The 18233-nt window shown below is 44.4% G+C and overlaps 1 protein-coding gene across 1 annotated transcript in view; it reads right to left on the bottom strand.

Annotated features, from left to right (window-relative positions):
* LOC311266287 (solute carrier family 22 member 23-like) overlaps window positions 1-18055 on the bottom strand; it is a 38807-nt gene extending 20752 nt beyond the window's left edge. The window contains exons 1-3 of the mRNA XM_084368577.1: window positions 17391-18055; window positions 9003-9106; window positions 8762-8916 (exon numbers count right to left, since the gene is read on the bottom strand). Coding sequence (XP_084224703.1) covers window positions 8762-8916; window positions 9003-9106; window positions 17391-17828 — 697 coding nt within the window. The 5' untranslated portion in view covers window positions 17829-18055. The remainder of the gene's footprint in view (window positions 1-8761; window positions 8917-9002; window positions 9107-17390) is intronic.
* Between the last annotated feature and the right edge of the window lie 178 nt (window positions 18056-18233).

Here is an 18233-nt window from a genome sequence, read left to right on the forward strand (position 1 = left end):
TCTCTTAAAATAAAGACTCAAAGACACAGATGTTGGGTTTACTGTACATGAGCCTGGCGTGTAAGGAGAGGAAGTCTGCTTAGCAACCAAAATTGCAAACTCTGCACTAAAAGGGAACTTTAACCCTGCATGGAGGAAAGAAAAACGAGTCTGCACCTTAACCCATTTATCAGGAGACGGCTAGAGCGGACTGTGGGGAAGGATGTGGACGGGTCAACCTGTGTATCATGGAAAATACCTCTCATTGGCTGAAATGCATTCGCTGTCTGTGTGCAGCCCACACTATATATCCCACCATGCCTCTCTGTATACTTCATCCTTTTCAGACCGTTCTCAGCATTCAGAATGAATGCCTCAGTAAGGTAGCACAACATCTATGCAGTGTTGTAAGGCGGACTTCGCTGCCATATGATGGGAAATGAAAATCGTCCGAGTCCAGATCTGGCACGCATCAATCGGGTCAGGCCAGACTGAGCGATACCCTTCAATGGCATATGCACACAGACAGTTTAAATGCATAGCGGCATGCAGACAAACTGTATAAACTAACGGGACTCTGACATTGACTTAAAGGAAGATAAACCCACGTGAAGCTTCCGTCTTTCTGCGATGCCCCTGTTGCCTCAACTGTGTGCGGAGAGATTAATGCCTGTGGTTTCAAGAGAGCACCACAGAGAGAAAGCACCTCATTACAGAATAACACAGGAACAGTGAAGAGGGTGAGACTGACCTGGCCTGGCCTGGCCTGGCATGGCTGACCTGACAAAACACAGCATAGCACTGTGGCAGGAAGCATACATCACAGGTCATCCTGTCTGAGTAAAGGAGCACGCACACAGAAGGGATAAATTAGTGATTGTGTCCGTTTTATTCCAAACTGTAAATTCTTATGCAAATAATTTAAAAAAAGGGGGAAATGCTCTAAAAATGCCCTTACTGTGCTCTATTTTTTGACCGTTTTCACTGACACGCAAATTCTCAAAAAACAGGAAGTAAAAAAATAAGGAGTGTTGCTGAGTAAGACACATAAGTCATCTGGTGGTCAAATGCTTATATATGCGACCGCCAGCTATCTCTACATGGCACTGATTTCTACACGCCGTCTGCTTTTGGCAGTTTCACTTCTCAGCCTCCTCCTGCATTAGCATTTAGATTCATATGAATTTTAAATCCTTTTCCCATATGTGTCCATGTTCAATAAATGCTGTGGATCTCTGCCTGAGGGGTCGAACACTATAAGGGACAGCCTGTATCAAGCTCGGATTTGTTCTGTAGCGTAACATGAGCAAAAAACTGCCACACTGAAATGCAATAAAACCTTGAGTACACTGTCCTCGCTGAGCTGAGGTGATAACTAACATACATAACCTAAGGGCAGTCAACTTATAGCTTTTACACACTTAATAAAAGCTTATATAAACGCTGTGTCAGCAGCAATATCACCATATCGACACAAATATAAAGAGAAAACTTTTTCTCCTCAGCCAAGAAACATTCATAACTCCATCTGTGTCTCTCATTACTATTTTGTCCATTTCTCCCTCCTCGTCTGCCATCTTCTCTCCCATACGTGACGAGTTTCTATAAGCAGCGACTGGAGTCACTAATTAATCAAAATCCAAACCCCTTTGGCACAACAAAATAATGCATGCGGTGTGCATCAGAGCAAGGACTCAATACAAAACCACAGAACAGAATCGGCTTGAAAAACAAGTTCATTTTAATGCAGAGGGCATCTCCATTATTGGTCTTTTGTGGTACAGAGCAACAGGTGAGGTTATCCAAGTTAATTTGGAACCGGTAAGTATGAAATTAGCTAAATGACCTCTCGGTGTCAGCCTCTGTCATCTGACAAAGCCTGTTTACTTCTTTGTGACCTGCAGTGGTCACTACATTTATTTACGTGGCGATGATCTGGCGTTGGATGTCCCTACCATCACAGTGTCTGGAAATCTGGAGGTTTTCTTAATGTTTTTTTTAAAACCTCACATGTTTTTCCAAGTTTCCTATAGCTGTAAATCTATTTTATTATTTCACTACAATGTTGTCCATCCATGACAACATAATAGAAAACAAATGTGGAGATTTTTAATGGGAAGTATCCCGTGGCTATTTTAAGTAGCACCTTGGAAATCATTAATGTGTCATTATCAAGAGTAAAAGATGCCGTCCCTCATTAAAATACAGCAAGTGTCAACAATTTCAGCTGGCCATTAGCGTCAGTTTGTCCCAAAACAACCTCCATTAGCTCCACATCACCACAGGCAAAGCAGTCATGAGCATGTATGTCAAAGGTTATAGACAGAAAAGTCACAACTCTCTTTATGATGCACGTCTCGAGACTATGACAAACTCATGTGGTTTGTCTGTTGGTCTCCGTTTGTTCCTCTCTCTCTGTGTGAACGTCTACTGTATCCTTCTCTTAAAAAGGCTCCTCTCCCACACACCCAGGACATGTACGGGCTTGCCGTCTCTTATTCAGACACGGAAAGTAAGCAAGAACTCCACTCGGGAGGAGTGTAGAGACATTTGCTCTTTCCTGTAAGACAATTATACGGATCTCTCTGCGTAAATATCCCGCCTCTTAACAACGTCGAACAGTTGCCTTTATGAAAAGAAAGGTGTTGGATGAAAAACATTAAGCTCGTGCATAGGGACACACAAACACATACACTTTAACCCAGAAATCTACAGTATAGTGGCGAACGAGAGAGAGAGAAAAAGGAGAGCTGAGAAGGAAGGAGGAAAGTTCAGGTGGAAAGTGTCGCTAAATGCTGTAAAATTATATCTTCACAAGCAGGGGACGTGGTTGGTGTTAAAAAAAGGAAAAAAACGTAGAAGGGTGACCCTCAGCATGAGTTGAGTCCATGTTATAAAAACTTAAAGCTGCTGTGAGTGGTATTTTTTTATTAGAATAAGTGTTAAATAGCTCTATATTCAATGAGTGTTGGTCAGCAACCCTGCCCACTTTATCCAATCATGACAGAGAGCTCCATAAAGAGGCGGTGCCAGTGAACGCCCCGAGAGATACACCTGTCTGGAGATTACCGCTGCACGTTCATGTGGTGTCGTGGAGGAGGGAGGGGATTGGTAACTGCAAAACGGACAGGAAGTCAGATAAAACGCTTACAGCGGCTTTAATCATGCTGTTGAAAGCAAAGAAATGCATATCTAATCTTAAATATAATACAAGAAAAGTGCAGTATGAGTGGTCTGTTGTGAAAAGAGTGAATGTGGAGATCTGCCTGGACTGATGTAAGATCCCCGACCTGAGTTATCATTCCAGCCTGCCTCTCAGAGAAGGCCTACGTGTACTTCTGTCACTGTAATCATTTTGCTAAACTGAATAAATACTTCAGGGAAATAAAGCAATTTAAGCCTTCGAAAAGTGTCTGATTTTAGGCCCAGGCAGCTGATATGGATGCATGATATGACCCGCGTAAACAAAAAGCGAGCTCTGGCCCACTGCCCCATAACACAATCACCTCGTCTCAAGCCGATCACAAAATTCTCACACAAACACACAGCGCAGCCAGTTAAGCATGACTCAGCAAGCTGGAGTGCAGCGTGCGTTTGTATGTGAGGGGGTAGTAGGTGAGTGTCGGGGGTGGGGGGTGTGTGTTTACTGTAAAAATGCAATAGTGAGCAGCACAATGATGCTGAGCTGATAATGAGCCTTGCCTGTCCTGCTGTTGTGATGCTAAAAAGGCTAGCACACACAGCAGCGCTGCATCAGATGACTCTCTGAAGCCATCGCCTTTGCCTTTCTGCCCTTATACTTTGGAGCCAGCATGTCGTAGATAAGTAAAGTAGTAAGATCATCCTGGTTTATCAAAAGGGGCTTAATGTTACAGAAACACTTCACTATCAGTTGCGATGGTGGTGTTTACTGTATCACACCGCCCTTGTAGTCTGGCACTCCTCAGAATCAGAGGTGAAAAATCTTTCTTTGTAATATCCCCTGCAGAGTTTATTTTCTGATCATGTCAGTTACCAGTCTCCGTCCTCTCCCTTTGTCTGAAACCACCCCGCCACCAATTCTCTTATGCAGTTTCTTTTTCTGTCTCTATGTGGCAGTTAGCGTATAAGTGTCACATTATATCAGCCATGTTGGGCCCGCTGCTGGGCCCTACTGTGACAGGCCATTCTGGCGGAACGGATTGTAGCTGTGCGCAAATTGCTCTGCACTCTTGAAAAAAGGCTCAGCCATATCCTGAAAACTCGATGGACTTACTGACTTGATGCCTTTCGCCACAATTTGTGCTAACATACAGTGAAGACAGGAAGGCGCCGTCCTCTAATTACTCACAAGATTGTAGAAAACCGAACAGATTGCTATCATTATTGCCGTTTTCTAGATTAAAATACGGCGTTCAATGGCGCCGAGCCTTCACGATCCATGAACTAAGACTTAATTGCACATAGATTGATGGGAAAGGGAGGATTAGCGCGCAGTCTCCAGTGCAAACACAGCCGAAGCTGGGATTTGGCTCCGACTTTCCTTTGCAAGCGGAGTCAAACAAAGCAAACCACAAAGGAGGGTCATGTGGTTCATAACGTTACATGCAATAATGTCGTATGACTGACTCGTTTAGCATGGATATAAAAGCGATTGATTCCATCTGCTAATGTGTTATTGAGCGATCGTGTTGCCTCTCATGGAGCGGCTCTCACGGAGTTTTGTCAATACAGAGAGAAGCTGCAGGGTAAATAGCATGTGACGGAGGCCACACATGATCAGAAATAAGGGTGGCGGTAGAGCAACATAAAGCTCAAACAAACATCCGTCCAGTCGAGCCCTGCACAAGTTGACTTTATTATATTGCACTACAGCAAGCTGCTCATAGATGAGATTTACAGAGAATCATGAGGACACGGTTGATTAGTAACCTTGACCCTGCAAGGAGGAAATATTTGAGTGACTGGATGTTGCTGCTCGCTCCTTAAATGAGGAACCGGTAGTAGAATTTTTTAACGACCTGTTTCAGCCTGAAGCAAGGAAACGTAAACCCTTTGTTGCAGTTGAAGCAAACGGATCAACACGTGTTGTCCAACCACAATCCTCAATCCTCGTCACGCTGTTAAACGCTCTGCTTTCACATGTCAGTGCAGACAAGGTTGCTAAGTCTAGAGTTACCTTCCTATAAAGCTACAGGAACTTTAAACCGAATATTTCAGATATTCTTGGCAGCGTCTGAGCCCACCGATCCATTGTTCGACAAGCACAGGTACTTGAGCGTGATTGCAGAGGGTAAGGTGTTGCGTAACCTTTCATAAGACAAGAATGAATAAATGGAATACCAAGAAAATTGCGAAAGATTGTTCGTGACCACTTGATTTACTTTGCAATCACTGCATTGTAGTTCGGAGGACTGTATTCTCACCATGCAGCCTGCAAAGAATGTAAAAGCGGGGTAGAGAATGACGGAGAAACAGAGGAAGGATGGAAAAAGGAAGGAGAATCACAAAAGTTAAAACTACAGAGAGAATAATGAGAGGAAAGTGAGGACGAAGGGGTAAATCTTTACGCTGTCTCATAATAATTGGACTCTCGACACAAATGTAGCCTTCTTGGAAAGCGTAATCGCTGCGCTGCAGATGCATCCAAATATCGCTTCATTTTTATCAGTCAGAAAGGTCAAATACTGCTGAGCTGGTCTGGCAGACGACCATTAAAGAGGCGTATGATTCATGCCTTCAGAAGCCCATTTAATTCCAACTTCATATAACAGCAAGCTGCATTGTTTACTGCACCACTATAGAGAGCAGATGTCAGGTGGATCTTGTGTTTTACAGAAACATATTCATATAAGTCGAGATAACACAAGACAGAAACAGAAACCAAATACTGCAGTGTCAAATATAAACTGTAAAACTTTGCAGTAGACCTTTTAAATGAAGCTATACCTATTTACAACTTCATAATTCAACCAATTAAGGATTCTTTCATCCTCAGACATAATTTACAGGCTGGATACTATTCGAAATTTCATAGGATAGAAGCAAAAAATTGGATTAAAAGCAAAAAACATAGTAAGGCGTGATATTGGATTTTTGCCTGTACCTGATATGCCAATATTTTTCAGCTCGTTTTGGGCAATCGCCGAGGCCGACGTCTATGAAAGCACACAGCTTTTCCATCTAACTGCAGAGAACATAAAGTCTCTCCTGTAGTGGAATTAACATATTATGCTACTCTGCTGCTAGTGAGGGCCCACTCGTAGATGCAGACATATAATCCTTTTCTAAATGTTAATTTTGCATCGATGTGATACATAACCAAGGAGGTTATAATTTTGTCCCTGCATCAGTTGTTGGTTGGCGTTGTAAGCAAGATAACACAAACACTACTGAGAAACTTCGATGAACAGACCTCATTAACTTATCAGTGCAGAACCAGAAAAAGGATTGAACCAAGACTTTTTTCTCAGTTTCTTTAACATTGCAGGTTTAAGCTTGTACAGTTGAAATATTGCCTCTACGAGATGACTGTGCAACCCCACCACCTGCTGTGTGGTTCCAGCCACCTGGTTTCCAGAGAACCACTGATTTACTGAACCATAAACTGCAGGCTAATGTGCAAACAATGGATGCAGATGTCAAGTTCGTTTAAATTTGATGCGACACCGTACTGTACAGCTGAACTCCGCCCTTTCCCCTCCTCCTGCCCCACCCTCTTTCCTTTGTCCCGGGCGCAGACTGAACGGTCCTTCTATTTTGGGAGCGCGGCGAAGCTTTTCAAGGTATACAGTGTGGAGTAAATTAGAATGACAAGGACACTGAGGGCCCCTTCCTCCATCATCTCGCCCTTGCTCCCTCTCATCTTCCCTTTCCCCTCCATTCATGCAAACCTCTGTCTGCACTGGTCAATTACCGCGGCCAAAGAGGCTTTTAAAGGATCCATCGCCAACACCAGGATGTGCGTCGACTCAATGGCCAATTATTAGGACGCTGTCAAAAAGTCCCCTTCCTGCCATGCTTCAGAAACTAACTTTCCCCACAGAAGTAATTATTTAAACCTTTACTGTGCAGAGAGAAGGTCACATCTACAGAGAGGATTCATCTCTGAGGATATTACAGTCTCTACCCCGACACCCCCTCTGCCGTTATCACATTATTGATTAGCGGTAACGAGGATTAAAATCTCAGAGAGAGACACAACGCTGGTACACCTAAATGAAAATTAAAGAGTTCGCTTCAAGGGTAAGGAGGCCGATAGTTGTTCTGTAATGAGAATTTATCCCACAATGGTATTCGTTTAATAAATGTTAGGAGGTCAATGCAACACAATTACTCTTCTTTAAGCTGAATGCTACCCTCAGCTAGAGACAAATAAAGTGGAATATCCTTTTGATTAGGTGTGTCTGGTCCTAATGAGAACAGCACCAGTGGGAGGATATTAGTGGGCGGTACGGGCAAAATTAATATTGCAAGAATGCACAGCATTATCACAATAAAACTGTCATTCTGCAACAGCGAGATGCAAGTTGTAGTGCCTTTCTTGCTACACGAGAAAAAATATCGTTTGTGCTGGAGTGTTGAGGATGAATCGTGAGTCTCACAGCCTGAGGAAAGAAGCCGTTTCCTAGTCTGGTGGTACAGCGGTGGATACTTCTGTATCTTTTGCCAGACGGCAGCAGCCAAGGTACTGTTTTATTATTTACTCAGCCTGAACAAGGAATACTGTTCCTGACAACCTGCAGTGCAACAAAAGCTGCTACTTGCTAGACAAGGAGTCCCAAACAAACCAGTTTGGACAGAAGGTAAATTATGGTTCATGCAACAGGCCTGCATTTTCTACAGTATATTGCCATCGCTGCTGTGCACGTCTGCCTCTAGCCTCGGGCAAAACGTCTCTGCTTCTCGGAGGACAAGTTTAGCATCATTACCAAAGGTGAGAGTGTCGGCGTTGAATATTAAGTGTTCAAAGTCAATTATCAAGTATTCAATTGTCAATTGATCAGCTGCCAAACGTACGAGCGAAATGCGTAATTATAGCTCGTAACCACAAGTAGGCATGGCAGGACTGCCACTCACTCCATGCCAAAATGGTATGCATGAAGATGTTAGCATGCTCTGCTAACTTACTGGGAGCTGTGCTAACTACACTATTGCTGTATTACTGGTGACGTTGGCGTTGACATTGACTACATCAGAGTTTAAAGTAATCATAGTATGTCTGCCGTATTCTTTATTGGATTTGACGGGTACACCTGTGCAACTCAAACCAAATATACCTGAAAAGCTAGCCAAACATATCAATTAGCTGTTCTTGTCCAAGTCTTCTCTATTCTAAAATGCTGACTCATGCCGAGGACCTGCTAGCTTTATCCTCAGTCTGTTAGCATTCGCCATATCATGTAGGCACATTTAGAACTTTTTTTAAAATAAGGTTTTAGTTTAAAACGAGTCAACTGGAAACATTGAAAAGTAATTTGTCAACCCACTTTGAGTTAACATGAAACAGCTAGCTAGCTAGCTAGCTACAGGTTAAATCTGTTAGCTGAAGTCGTCATTTCAGCAGACAAAAATCGATAGTCGCATGCTAGAAGTGTGAACCCTGCTTCTGTGTACTTCTGTGTGAAAGTGTTTAAAAAAATAGCTATACATTTTAAATGGACATTTTCATTATAAAACTTGCATATGTGCGGTGCAACAATGGAGAGCTTAACGGACATAGCAACGGTAACAAACGGGGCAGGGCTTAGCTAACGGTCGATTAGCCTAGCACAGAACTTTTAGCGGACAGATAAACACTTACTGAGGACGTAGAGGGAGAGGGTGATCCCCGCCAGGCAGAAGCCCTCGAAGAAGCGCAGGGTGCTGAACATGGGGACGTTGACGGAGAAGGCCACAGTCAGACCGAACACCAGCATGAACAGCACCGATATGATTAGCACTGGGTGGCGGCCAAACCTAAAACGAGTAAGGTAGACATTGTTTTTTTCACACCTCCAATGTGGAGAAAAAAAGCTGTTGCTGTGCAAGAACAAAACTCTTACCAGTCGGCGAGGATCCCAAACACCAGGTATCCAAAGATGGATCCCACCAACAGAGAAAACTTTGCGATGTGGACTTTCCATGCCGAGTCGCACACCAGACTCCACTGTTGAGAAACAGATAGACGTTAGTGCTGAGAAAATGTATGCTGGGTAACAAACATGCAAGTGAAAGCCTCATGTAGCCTGCTAATATGTTTTCAGCTAGTTTAGTGTTATGCAAAGCCCAAATTATGCCTCACAGTGCCACCAGAAATATGTGTTCTCTGCAAATCAATATCAGGCATTAAATTATCTGTACTTGTGCCAGTTATTTCCCCATCTGACGTTTTTTTCTTCCATTATTTATTCAAACCTCCCCTGCTGTGTGTCGAAATGGTTTACAGTATTACAGTCCACTCTGCCTCGCTTTTATTTTCCTCTGTGACTGAAACTCTCCACCGCAGCAGCAAAGCTATCGCCGAGTGCAAACAATGCAGCGTGTGCCTGCTATTGCATGAATCAAGCGTGCCCTGAATTGTTTTGTTTTTTTTACAGTAGTTGTGACAAATAACACCAGAGAGAGAGAGAGCAAATGTAAAGCCCAGTGGACTATGTGCACTCCTTATGCATGTGAGGAAGAAACCCGACACCCAAAGAAATCTAAATCTGTAACTCCAGCTACCACTGACATCATTACTTAATGATCCCTGTTGAGCGGTTGAACCCGAGAGAGGAGCAGAAGATGAATTTCAGCGAGGAGGTGGACATCAGGGGTCTTTTCTGGCACCATATGCCTCCCAGCTGTCTGCTGACACAAGCAGCGGGAAGAAGCAGACAGGGGCGTGGCAGCCATAGCAGGTGCATAGTGTATCGGCTGAACAACGCTCATTTCAACTGCGCCTCATCTGTGAATCTTACATGATTTATAACCAACGGTTATTCCCGTCATTGATTGATTTGCAGATTATCCTCACGATTAATCATTGAGACTATAAAATGTCAGAAAATGTGGAAAATGCTCGTCACAATTTCCCTAAGTGTCGTCTTCAAATCGCTTCTTTTGTCCAAAGACATCGATTAATGGCTGGAACGATTAGTCGATTATCAAAATAGCCGGCATATGATTTCCTTCTGATCGATTAATCGTCGCAGCTCTATTATCGCTACAAAGAAATACGGGACCGTGTACTGCCGTGTCGCAAAAAATACTTTGAATACAAAGCGCAGTCAATTCTTACATTTTTCTCTGAGAGGCTCTACCCTCTTATAACCTCTGCCATAGTGACCTGTTCAGAATGGAACGCTCCAGGATTACCCAGAGCCACCCCAGCCATCACATGATCCACGCATGCCACTCATTCATGGTTTCAGTATCGATGTCAGCAGAGAAAAAGACAGAGGGAGGCAAACAAGTTCCTGTTGCACAATCACTGCACAAGCAAAGGCTGAAGCCTCCCTTCCCCCGGAACTGTGACAAACCGGCATATACACTAAAATTGAACTCTGAGTCTGCAATTATACGGGGGACAGGCACGGCACGGCACGGCACGGCACGGCTGGATGACTGCGCTGAAAACACATCTGTGGGAAACCGAAGACAGATGACACGGTGCTGTGACACATGAGCATTATAAAGAGTCACATAGCCATGATGCACGCGTGCTAAGTGCTGCTGGAATGTGTTGCCGAGTGGGCAGAGCATGGTCGTTTCTTTAATAGGCAAAGTATTAATGTGTTATATTTGAAAGCATCAATAAGCATATATTATTAAGCAGGGCTTCTCTCTAGGCCAACACTCTGACCGAGCTCATCGTTAATGGGCTTCCACACTGCTATTAGCACAAGTGGAAAAAATATGGACAGGCTTTCAGCGATAGCAGAGCGGAGAAATCCCAGCAAGCTGAGCGTGAGTCAAATCCACGCAGCTCGTCTGCTATGCCCCTATTATTTCAGCCAGTCGCTTCCTCGCTATTGTCTTGCTCATTTTGGGAGTAATGACTAGAAAGTCAGTGTGCAGAGTTGGGTTCAGACGCATATAAAATCCATTAGCGGACGAAAAAATGCTGAACAGTGAGGGGGCCAAAGACAGAAAAATGAGTTAAAATCCCCGGGGTGTCTGCAGACCTCTCTCAAATGACTGGCCACCGATGATCGGTGTGCACCAGCCAGACTCATTAGCTCCGATGAAGACACTCTCGACTACGACCGCACATTTCTGCACCCGTTGAACTACAGAGTGTGGGTGGGGGGTTCAAAGGAGGGGGGAGGAAAAAGGGTGAGGAGGGAGGTGGAGGAAGACACAAAGCGGAGGGAGAATTATACAATGCAGAAACAGAACATTCAAAAAGATGGATGGAGACGCAAAGAACGGAGAAAAATGTGGAAAGGATGCCGGTTAAAGAGAGAAAGGGATGGAGATGCTGAAAAGCAGGTGTGAGGGGAAGGCAGGAAACACATGGAGAGACTGCTGCATAGTTACTGCCCAGCAACAGACTCTTTCTGCTTCCAAGTGCAAGTTTTTAGCATCGCTGCCTCACTGAAGGGTAGGAATCCTATAGTGTGGTGGTGGGAGCTTAGGTGAGGGAAAGAGAGAATAACGAAATGATTTGAAAGGAGGGTGAGCGGAAAAATTAATCGATACAAGGGCTGCTGCAACTAACGATTGTTTTCATCGTCAGTTAATCTGCCAAATATTTTATTGATTAATCGATTAATTAATTAAAAATTCCAGAAAATAGTGAAAAAAATGTCCATCATTGTCGTCTTTCGTGACTTTTCGTGTCCACAATATTCACATTTAAACAGGAACTTTTCAGCTAGCTTAGTATCGCTACAATGTTGTTCCGCATTTTGTAAGCGCGCATCCATGGGCACAAAGAGTCCAGTCCAGGGTTCCAGGGTGCGATTATATTGGTTGCACATGGACCCAAAAGTCTGTTAACTGAATGTTTCCGTTGGTAGCACAGGTGCGCCTTTGTTCAGCAGGTCATATAAAAAAAATGTTAAAGATGGTTTATTGCAGTTAAGCTGCAATATAGAAACCAAAACTGAAGTGGCTTTCATTTTGTTTTTGTACTGAGAAGGAAAAAACATATTTAGTGTCGTAGATGTGATAGGATATTGTTTGTGTGAATAGCTGGCCACCTTACTGTTTCCTGTTATTGTAGGTTTTCTACCTTTTGAGCCAAAGTGAATACCTCAGCCCTTTGTCTCTGTTTTCTCTGGTCACGTAGCACCAATTTAAAAAATATTTGTGTCTTTCTACTGAAGAGACAGCCAAGTTTTATGCAAAAGCCATCTTTGCAGTGGTGAAATACTTCTTTAAAAGCAAATTCTTGCCTTTTTCCCCAAAAGAAAAAGGATAAATCGATCAAAAATAGTTGGCGATTCATTTAATAATTGAAAATTACTACTCCATTAATCGTCGCAGCTCTAATCTAAACAACACATATTTTTTTTCCCACTGCAGTTGTTTTGGTTAAAAAGAAGTCAAGACTGAAACAATACAAAGCTATCTGACAATGCACATGTAGCTTTAGGGACTTATAGCCTCAGAGCACATTGATGTTATCAAGGCGTGACCGAGTAACTGTCATACAACTGCAGCATCAGGCCTGCACTACTCATCAAATGGAAAACGCTCACATATTTGACAGTGACTAACAGAGACACATGATTAAACAACAATCCTTTAACAATCAATTATTCATCGCCTCTTATTGTTGACAGTTCAGAATCATAACTACACACATCTGTCGCCGAAGAGACCCGATATGTATCGACAATGGAGCGACACTCCTACAGCTTGAATTCCACCACACAATCCTACAAACAAACCTAAACATCTGCCGAGGGTCAGACACCCCATAATGTTCACCCCTCCCTGTTGCAAAACTTATCAGAAACAAGCCTGCAGGACACGCACACACCACATACTGGGCCTCAGACAGAGTTTTATCTCTTGGCTGCAAGCGTCATTGTGTGCTGACTGGGTATCTGCGGTGGGGTCATCGCCTTGCGACAGCTGACACCGTTTCAAAGTGTCCCACACTGATCAGGGGTCTGTGGAAGGAGCCAACCAGCTGGGTAAACAGTATGAAGGGACACAAGAGCAGAGAGGCCCGCATGGGTTTTTCGACCACAGTATCATCTTTCGGATCTATGGGTGTGCAACCTCCAGCACAGTGATACCGGGTCTGGGTGTACCCACTAGCGTGCTTTTACAGCATATCTTCCTTATCATTCTCAGACAATACTCTGGCTCAACATACAAAAATGGTATTGGCATATTGTTTAACTGTACCAGATATTAGAGCTGCAACGATTGATTGATTGAAATTAATGCCTATCTTGAGGAAAGATTCATAGCTTGAGTCAATTATTTCAACATTTACTGGTTCCAACTTTCTTAAATGTCAGGATTTGCTGCTTTTCTTTGTCGTTTGTGACAGTAAATGAAGAGTCGTTGGGTTTGAGACTAAATAATGAATCGATAATGAAAATAAACTTTAGTTGCAGACCTAACACCTATATACTGAAGGACTGACGACACAACAATGAAACAATCGACCTGACCAAGAAGCCCATTATTTCTCATGATTAATTAATTTGTAGGTCAATAAAATGTAATAAAATAGTTTGGTTTCCTAAAGCCCATCCCAACTTTACATTTCTTTACGTTCAATTTTCTATTTCATCGTTTGACAACTCATCAACTTGTGGTCTGGTTAGGTTTAGGCAAAAAATCCACTTGGTTAGAAAAACATCATGTTTTGGCTTAAAATGCCTGCTTTGGTCGCCACAAACATGGCCTGAGATGTCCTGAGGTCCCGTTAAGAACACCTTTTTCTTATCACGACAAGCTGGAGGTGTTCAGACTTTTTGTAAAAAAAAATATCTTGGCACCACAAACAGGGTCTCCTCAAAAATATCCAGCGGCTTCACGCATACAAATGTTTCTATCCGATCTTTGAACTGCGGTCACTGGCTTGGAAGCCTTCCCACCAAGTTGAACTCCTCCACCTCCAGACATGAAGTCCAGGTCGTAAAATGTACTGTGAATGATTATGATAGTTATTTTAGAAATGTTAATATGGTACTGTGACACATAAGAATGTGAGCATATCAGTTTTTTGCAGAAATGTGCACTGCCAACATTTTATCCTGGTTACTGGGCTGTGATTGGTCAATACTACTCGGACTACAAAAGGACTACAAGCGGAAACCAGAATGCTTCCGGTACAAAAATACAGTCCTTTGCCTACAGATTTTGCATTTATAGATTTCTGTATAAAGCAAAAAATGCAGAACATTGTCTGTTTCCAGTGGTCGGATGAAAATACGCAATTTGAAGACATTAACTTGACTATTTTCTCATCACTGACAAAACATTAGTCATTAGTCGAGATTAAAATTAGCTCAAATGTAGGATGGTGTCATATTAGTCCAAAAGGGGAATCCTATATTTAGTTTAAGATGTTATAATCATCATCAGTCCCTATCAGTTAGCGTCTCTGATCAATATACAAGAACCAAAGTTTCACAGGGAGTAGTGTAGAGGTGAAGCTTTGCCTTGAGGAGTTTCCTAAGCCACTATTTTGGTCGGTGTGTGCAGCTGCTACTCATCTGAACAGGAGCTGAGCAGGGTAGGCTGCAGAGAGACTCTATCTGTCTCTGAGTAATGATACATGCTCATTTCTGAGGCTCAGTCCAATTAAGATGGACCCTGAGGAGAGCTCAGACTCAATTAGGATGGGTCTCCACATTAACCACTTTGGATCCTTCACCACCTCAACCTCCAACCGCATCCGCCGAAGCCTTCTTTCTGACCCCTGCGAGCCAAAACGTATTCCTGTGCCACTGACTCTGGAGGGCTTAACCCACTTTTGGAGTGTCCTGTATGGGGTTAGGATGTGTCGGTACATTCTCACAGAGACACCGACACATTTTCGTCAGTGTTGGCACTCTGCTCTGCCTTTTAGGGATCGTATGTCACAGATAGCCGAGCCCAGTCATGTGCAGTTATGCCTATGCAATCCAAACACGGGGAGAATTGCCAAGTCATCACTTCCTGCAGTAGTGTGACGTTTCTGTGCTGTATGTGGTGGAGAGAAGAGGGAAGAGTGAGGGACGGGCTGTCAAAAGAGACAAGTCGGAGGGGTAGATTCTGCTCAATTCTTTGGCTCCGGTTTTGGGACTGGTCTGGATGCCGTCTGGTTCAATTTCTCCTGACGGCGACCTTGTCAGAATGTGGACTGCATGGGTCAGGGAAGACGAGCACGCAGCCAGAGACACTTATACCAACTGCTCGGGCCTGTCACCGATCCGCAGTGGTGGTAGTGTCAACATGACATTCTCTGTATGCGTGCAAAAGCAACACAAATATTAGCATGTACAGGTTACAGCGCCAGCATGAGAGGAGGGCCAGCAGTGTTTAAGTACTGGAAAGTTCTCAGCCTTTCTTACCCTTGAGAGAACTGACATTTTTCGATTCTTAGTAAGCCGAATCCACCCAATCGATTCCCCCTTCATGTATGACTTCACATTCAGCTGCAGGTCCAGAGTAGTTCAAATGCATCCGTTTATATGAACAGTTTATCAGCCTGGCCTTAGTTCATGCAACCCCACCCCCTCCCAAATCACCCTACGGACAGTAAATGAAATCAACACTTAAACTGTCCCCTCTGGCTCGTAGCTGAATTAAAAAGCCGCAGCTGCATTTTATTTGCTTTATTTAAATGGGGACATTATCAGCGATAAGCAGATGGGCTGTTGGCATAACAGTGGACGCGAGCTGAGGGTGCGACAACCCCCTCCGACAGCACGGAGAGGCTTCAAAGCTCGGCTTCAGATCCAACTCTCCCCGATAAGCCTTTTGATTATGGCACGCATGCCAAACTCTTCAGTGCTGAAGATGCTGCAGATTAAAATACTATATTGTGAGTTTGCCTCAACATTTTAGACTTTTAATGGCAAAACTGAACGTTGAATAAAATCTATTCTTCCGTTTTCACCAGTGTTGGTTGGTTTGTGGGCAGGATTACACAAAAAAACAGGGGTTTCCTTGAAACTTGGATGGAGGGTGGATCTCAGCCCAGATTAGACCTCTTTAACTTCTGGTGCTGATCCAGATTAAAAGGGACAGATACAGGATTTTGTTCTCACTTTCTTGACCATTGGGAGATAGGGTGTGTTTCAACATTAACGTTAAAGGAGCACTATGTAGTTTGAGAGAAAGATCTTTTCTCGACTACTGCCTAAACAAACTAAATAAACAAACTCTCTTTGCCTCATGACTGAATAAACCAAATAAACAAACTGACCTTAAAGGACAACACATGTGGCGGACCCAGCCACCTTTCTAGCTTCCAACTCTGAGAACAGCTTCTTTAATCAGTTCTGGAAAAAATAAATATTTCTGAGTTTGTTTTAACACCTCATTAATATTGTAAATATCTTCTGGAAAACGTCACAGTGCCCCTTTAATCTCTCATATTTTGGTGACCGTTATCTACCAGCGAGTACAAAATTGGACTGTTGGGCCTTGGCGGAGGTATGCACTCTACTGTGTCTTTTAATCACATCACCCCATCGATACCGCTGTCAAGTTCACCCAGAGAGCGCTGCGGATCAAAGTCTCACCCCTTTCTTCTCACACCGAATGAAAACTTGATATCTTGAGCGTGCAGCATCCTCAGAAGAGCTGATGGGCGTAATGAGATATTAAAACCCCTTCCTGCTCCAGCTTGCAGACCAACCACAATGGCTGCGGGGCCTTCACCGTCTCCTCAGCCTGCTCTGTTGCAGATAGGAGGTAAAGACATCATCAAAAGCTCCCAGAATGAAAGCTTTAAGGATATCTCCCTGGTGTTTGTTTAGGGCAGTTGTAGGGCGGGTGGTGTTTGGCCAGGGATGGGGTTGCACTATTCTAGAGAGCGCACTAATGACCTTTGCTCCAAATCAAAAGGGCTGCATGTCTATTATGTGCATTACGACAACCGGCAGATTCCACCGGCCCTGGCATGTTGTGCCCAGTGTGCCAACGGTGGCGTCTCTCTGCGACGGGTCACACTTCTGTGTCATGCTTTTGCGATGATGACTCACTGTCAGCAGCACCTATACAACATCCTGATGCATTCAGGTTCAACGTGAGAGGAGACTCTAGTGCCGGCGTGGAGGAAAAACGCACATCATGGAGGCAAATAAGGCGATTGTTGTATATTAATATGATCTGAGTGCTGCTGCTGCAGAATGAAAGGGTGCAGTGTTGATAAGTGGCACTATTTCTCCCTCGTACTGCTCGATCCAAAGAGGATTGGAGCGGATGGGGGTATCACACACATGCACAACACAACCCAATGTGATGGAGGAGAGGGGGGGGATGCCCATCCCTCAAGAAGGACAGCTTACCTTGGTGACCACATTCTGCACGAGTCCCGTGTGCAGCTCGAAGGTCCACTCGCTGCACCGACACTGCATGTTGTGCGTGTCGTTGCGGCTGCCGTAACTCCCATTGGCGTAAATGTACGCCGGCTTTTGGTGCCTCGGACCGTCCGTCAACGCGGAGTGACCCGCGGTGTGATTGCTGTTGGTCAGGTTCGCCAAAGGCTGGACGCATGTGTTGTTCGGCTGGGCGAGGAGGAAATTATCAGAGTACTGGCTGAATCCAATGAACAGCGCCGGGATCCATGTCAGCACGATCAGCTGTTTCTGGTACTTCCCGAATCCCCCGAGGAACGGCAGCACGGAGCCGTCGATGCGTGTCAGCAGCCCCGGCGACGTGGTTTCGGGGGACACGAAGCCGTTCTCCGGTTGATGGTCGTCCGTGTCGAGCTGCACCACGGCCATCGCGGTCTCACCGATAGATGCCTCCGTTGTGTTGCGAAGCCGGGGTTTGCAGTGCTGCTACCCCCCTGTCGACTCCACAATGCGTCAATGCCCCCAGCTCCGGCGGTGAAAGCCGTGCGCAGTCAATCACTGGAATGGAAATAAGACGCACCTCTCTATTATCAGGAAGCGCTTCCCTCTCTCTCTCTCTAGCTCTCTCGCTCTCTCTCCCCCCTCACTCTCTCTCTCTCTCCGTCTGCCACTGAGAGAGGGGAGAAAAAAAAAAATCAGCCCGTGCGGGATCTGACTGCGGGGCTCAAGCTCCGACAACAAAAGGCGGATTGCAGCAATGATGAGCAGAGGCGAGGAGAACTATTTCATGGTGTTTCCCCGTCGTCTGATCCTCTGGTTTCCTCTGTCCGTCGG

This window comes from Pagrus pagrus, assembly GCF_965226575.1.
Source record: "Pagrus pagrus genome assembly, chromosome: 12".
In the NCBI taxonomy this organism is placed as follows: domain Eukaryota; kingdom Metazoa; phylum Chordata; class Actinopteri; order Spariformes; family Sparidae; genus Pagrus; species Pagrus pagrus.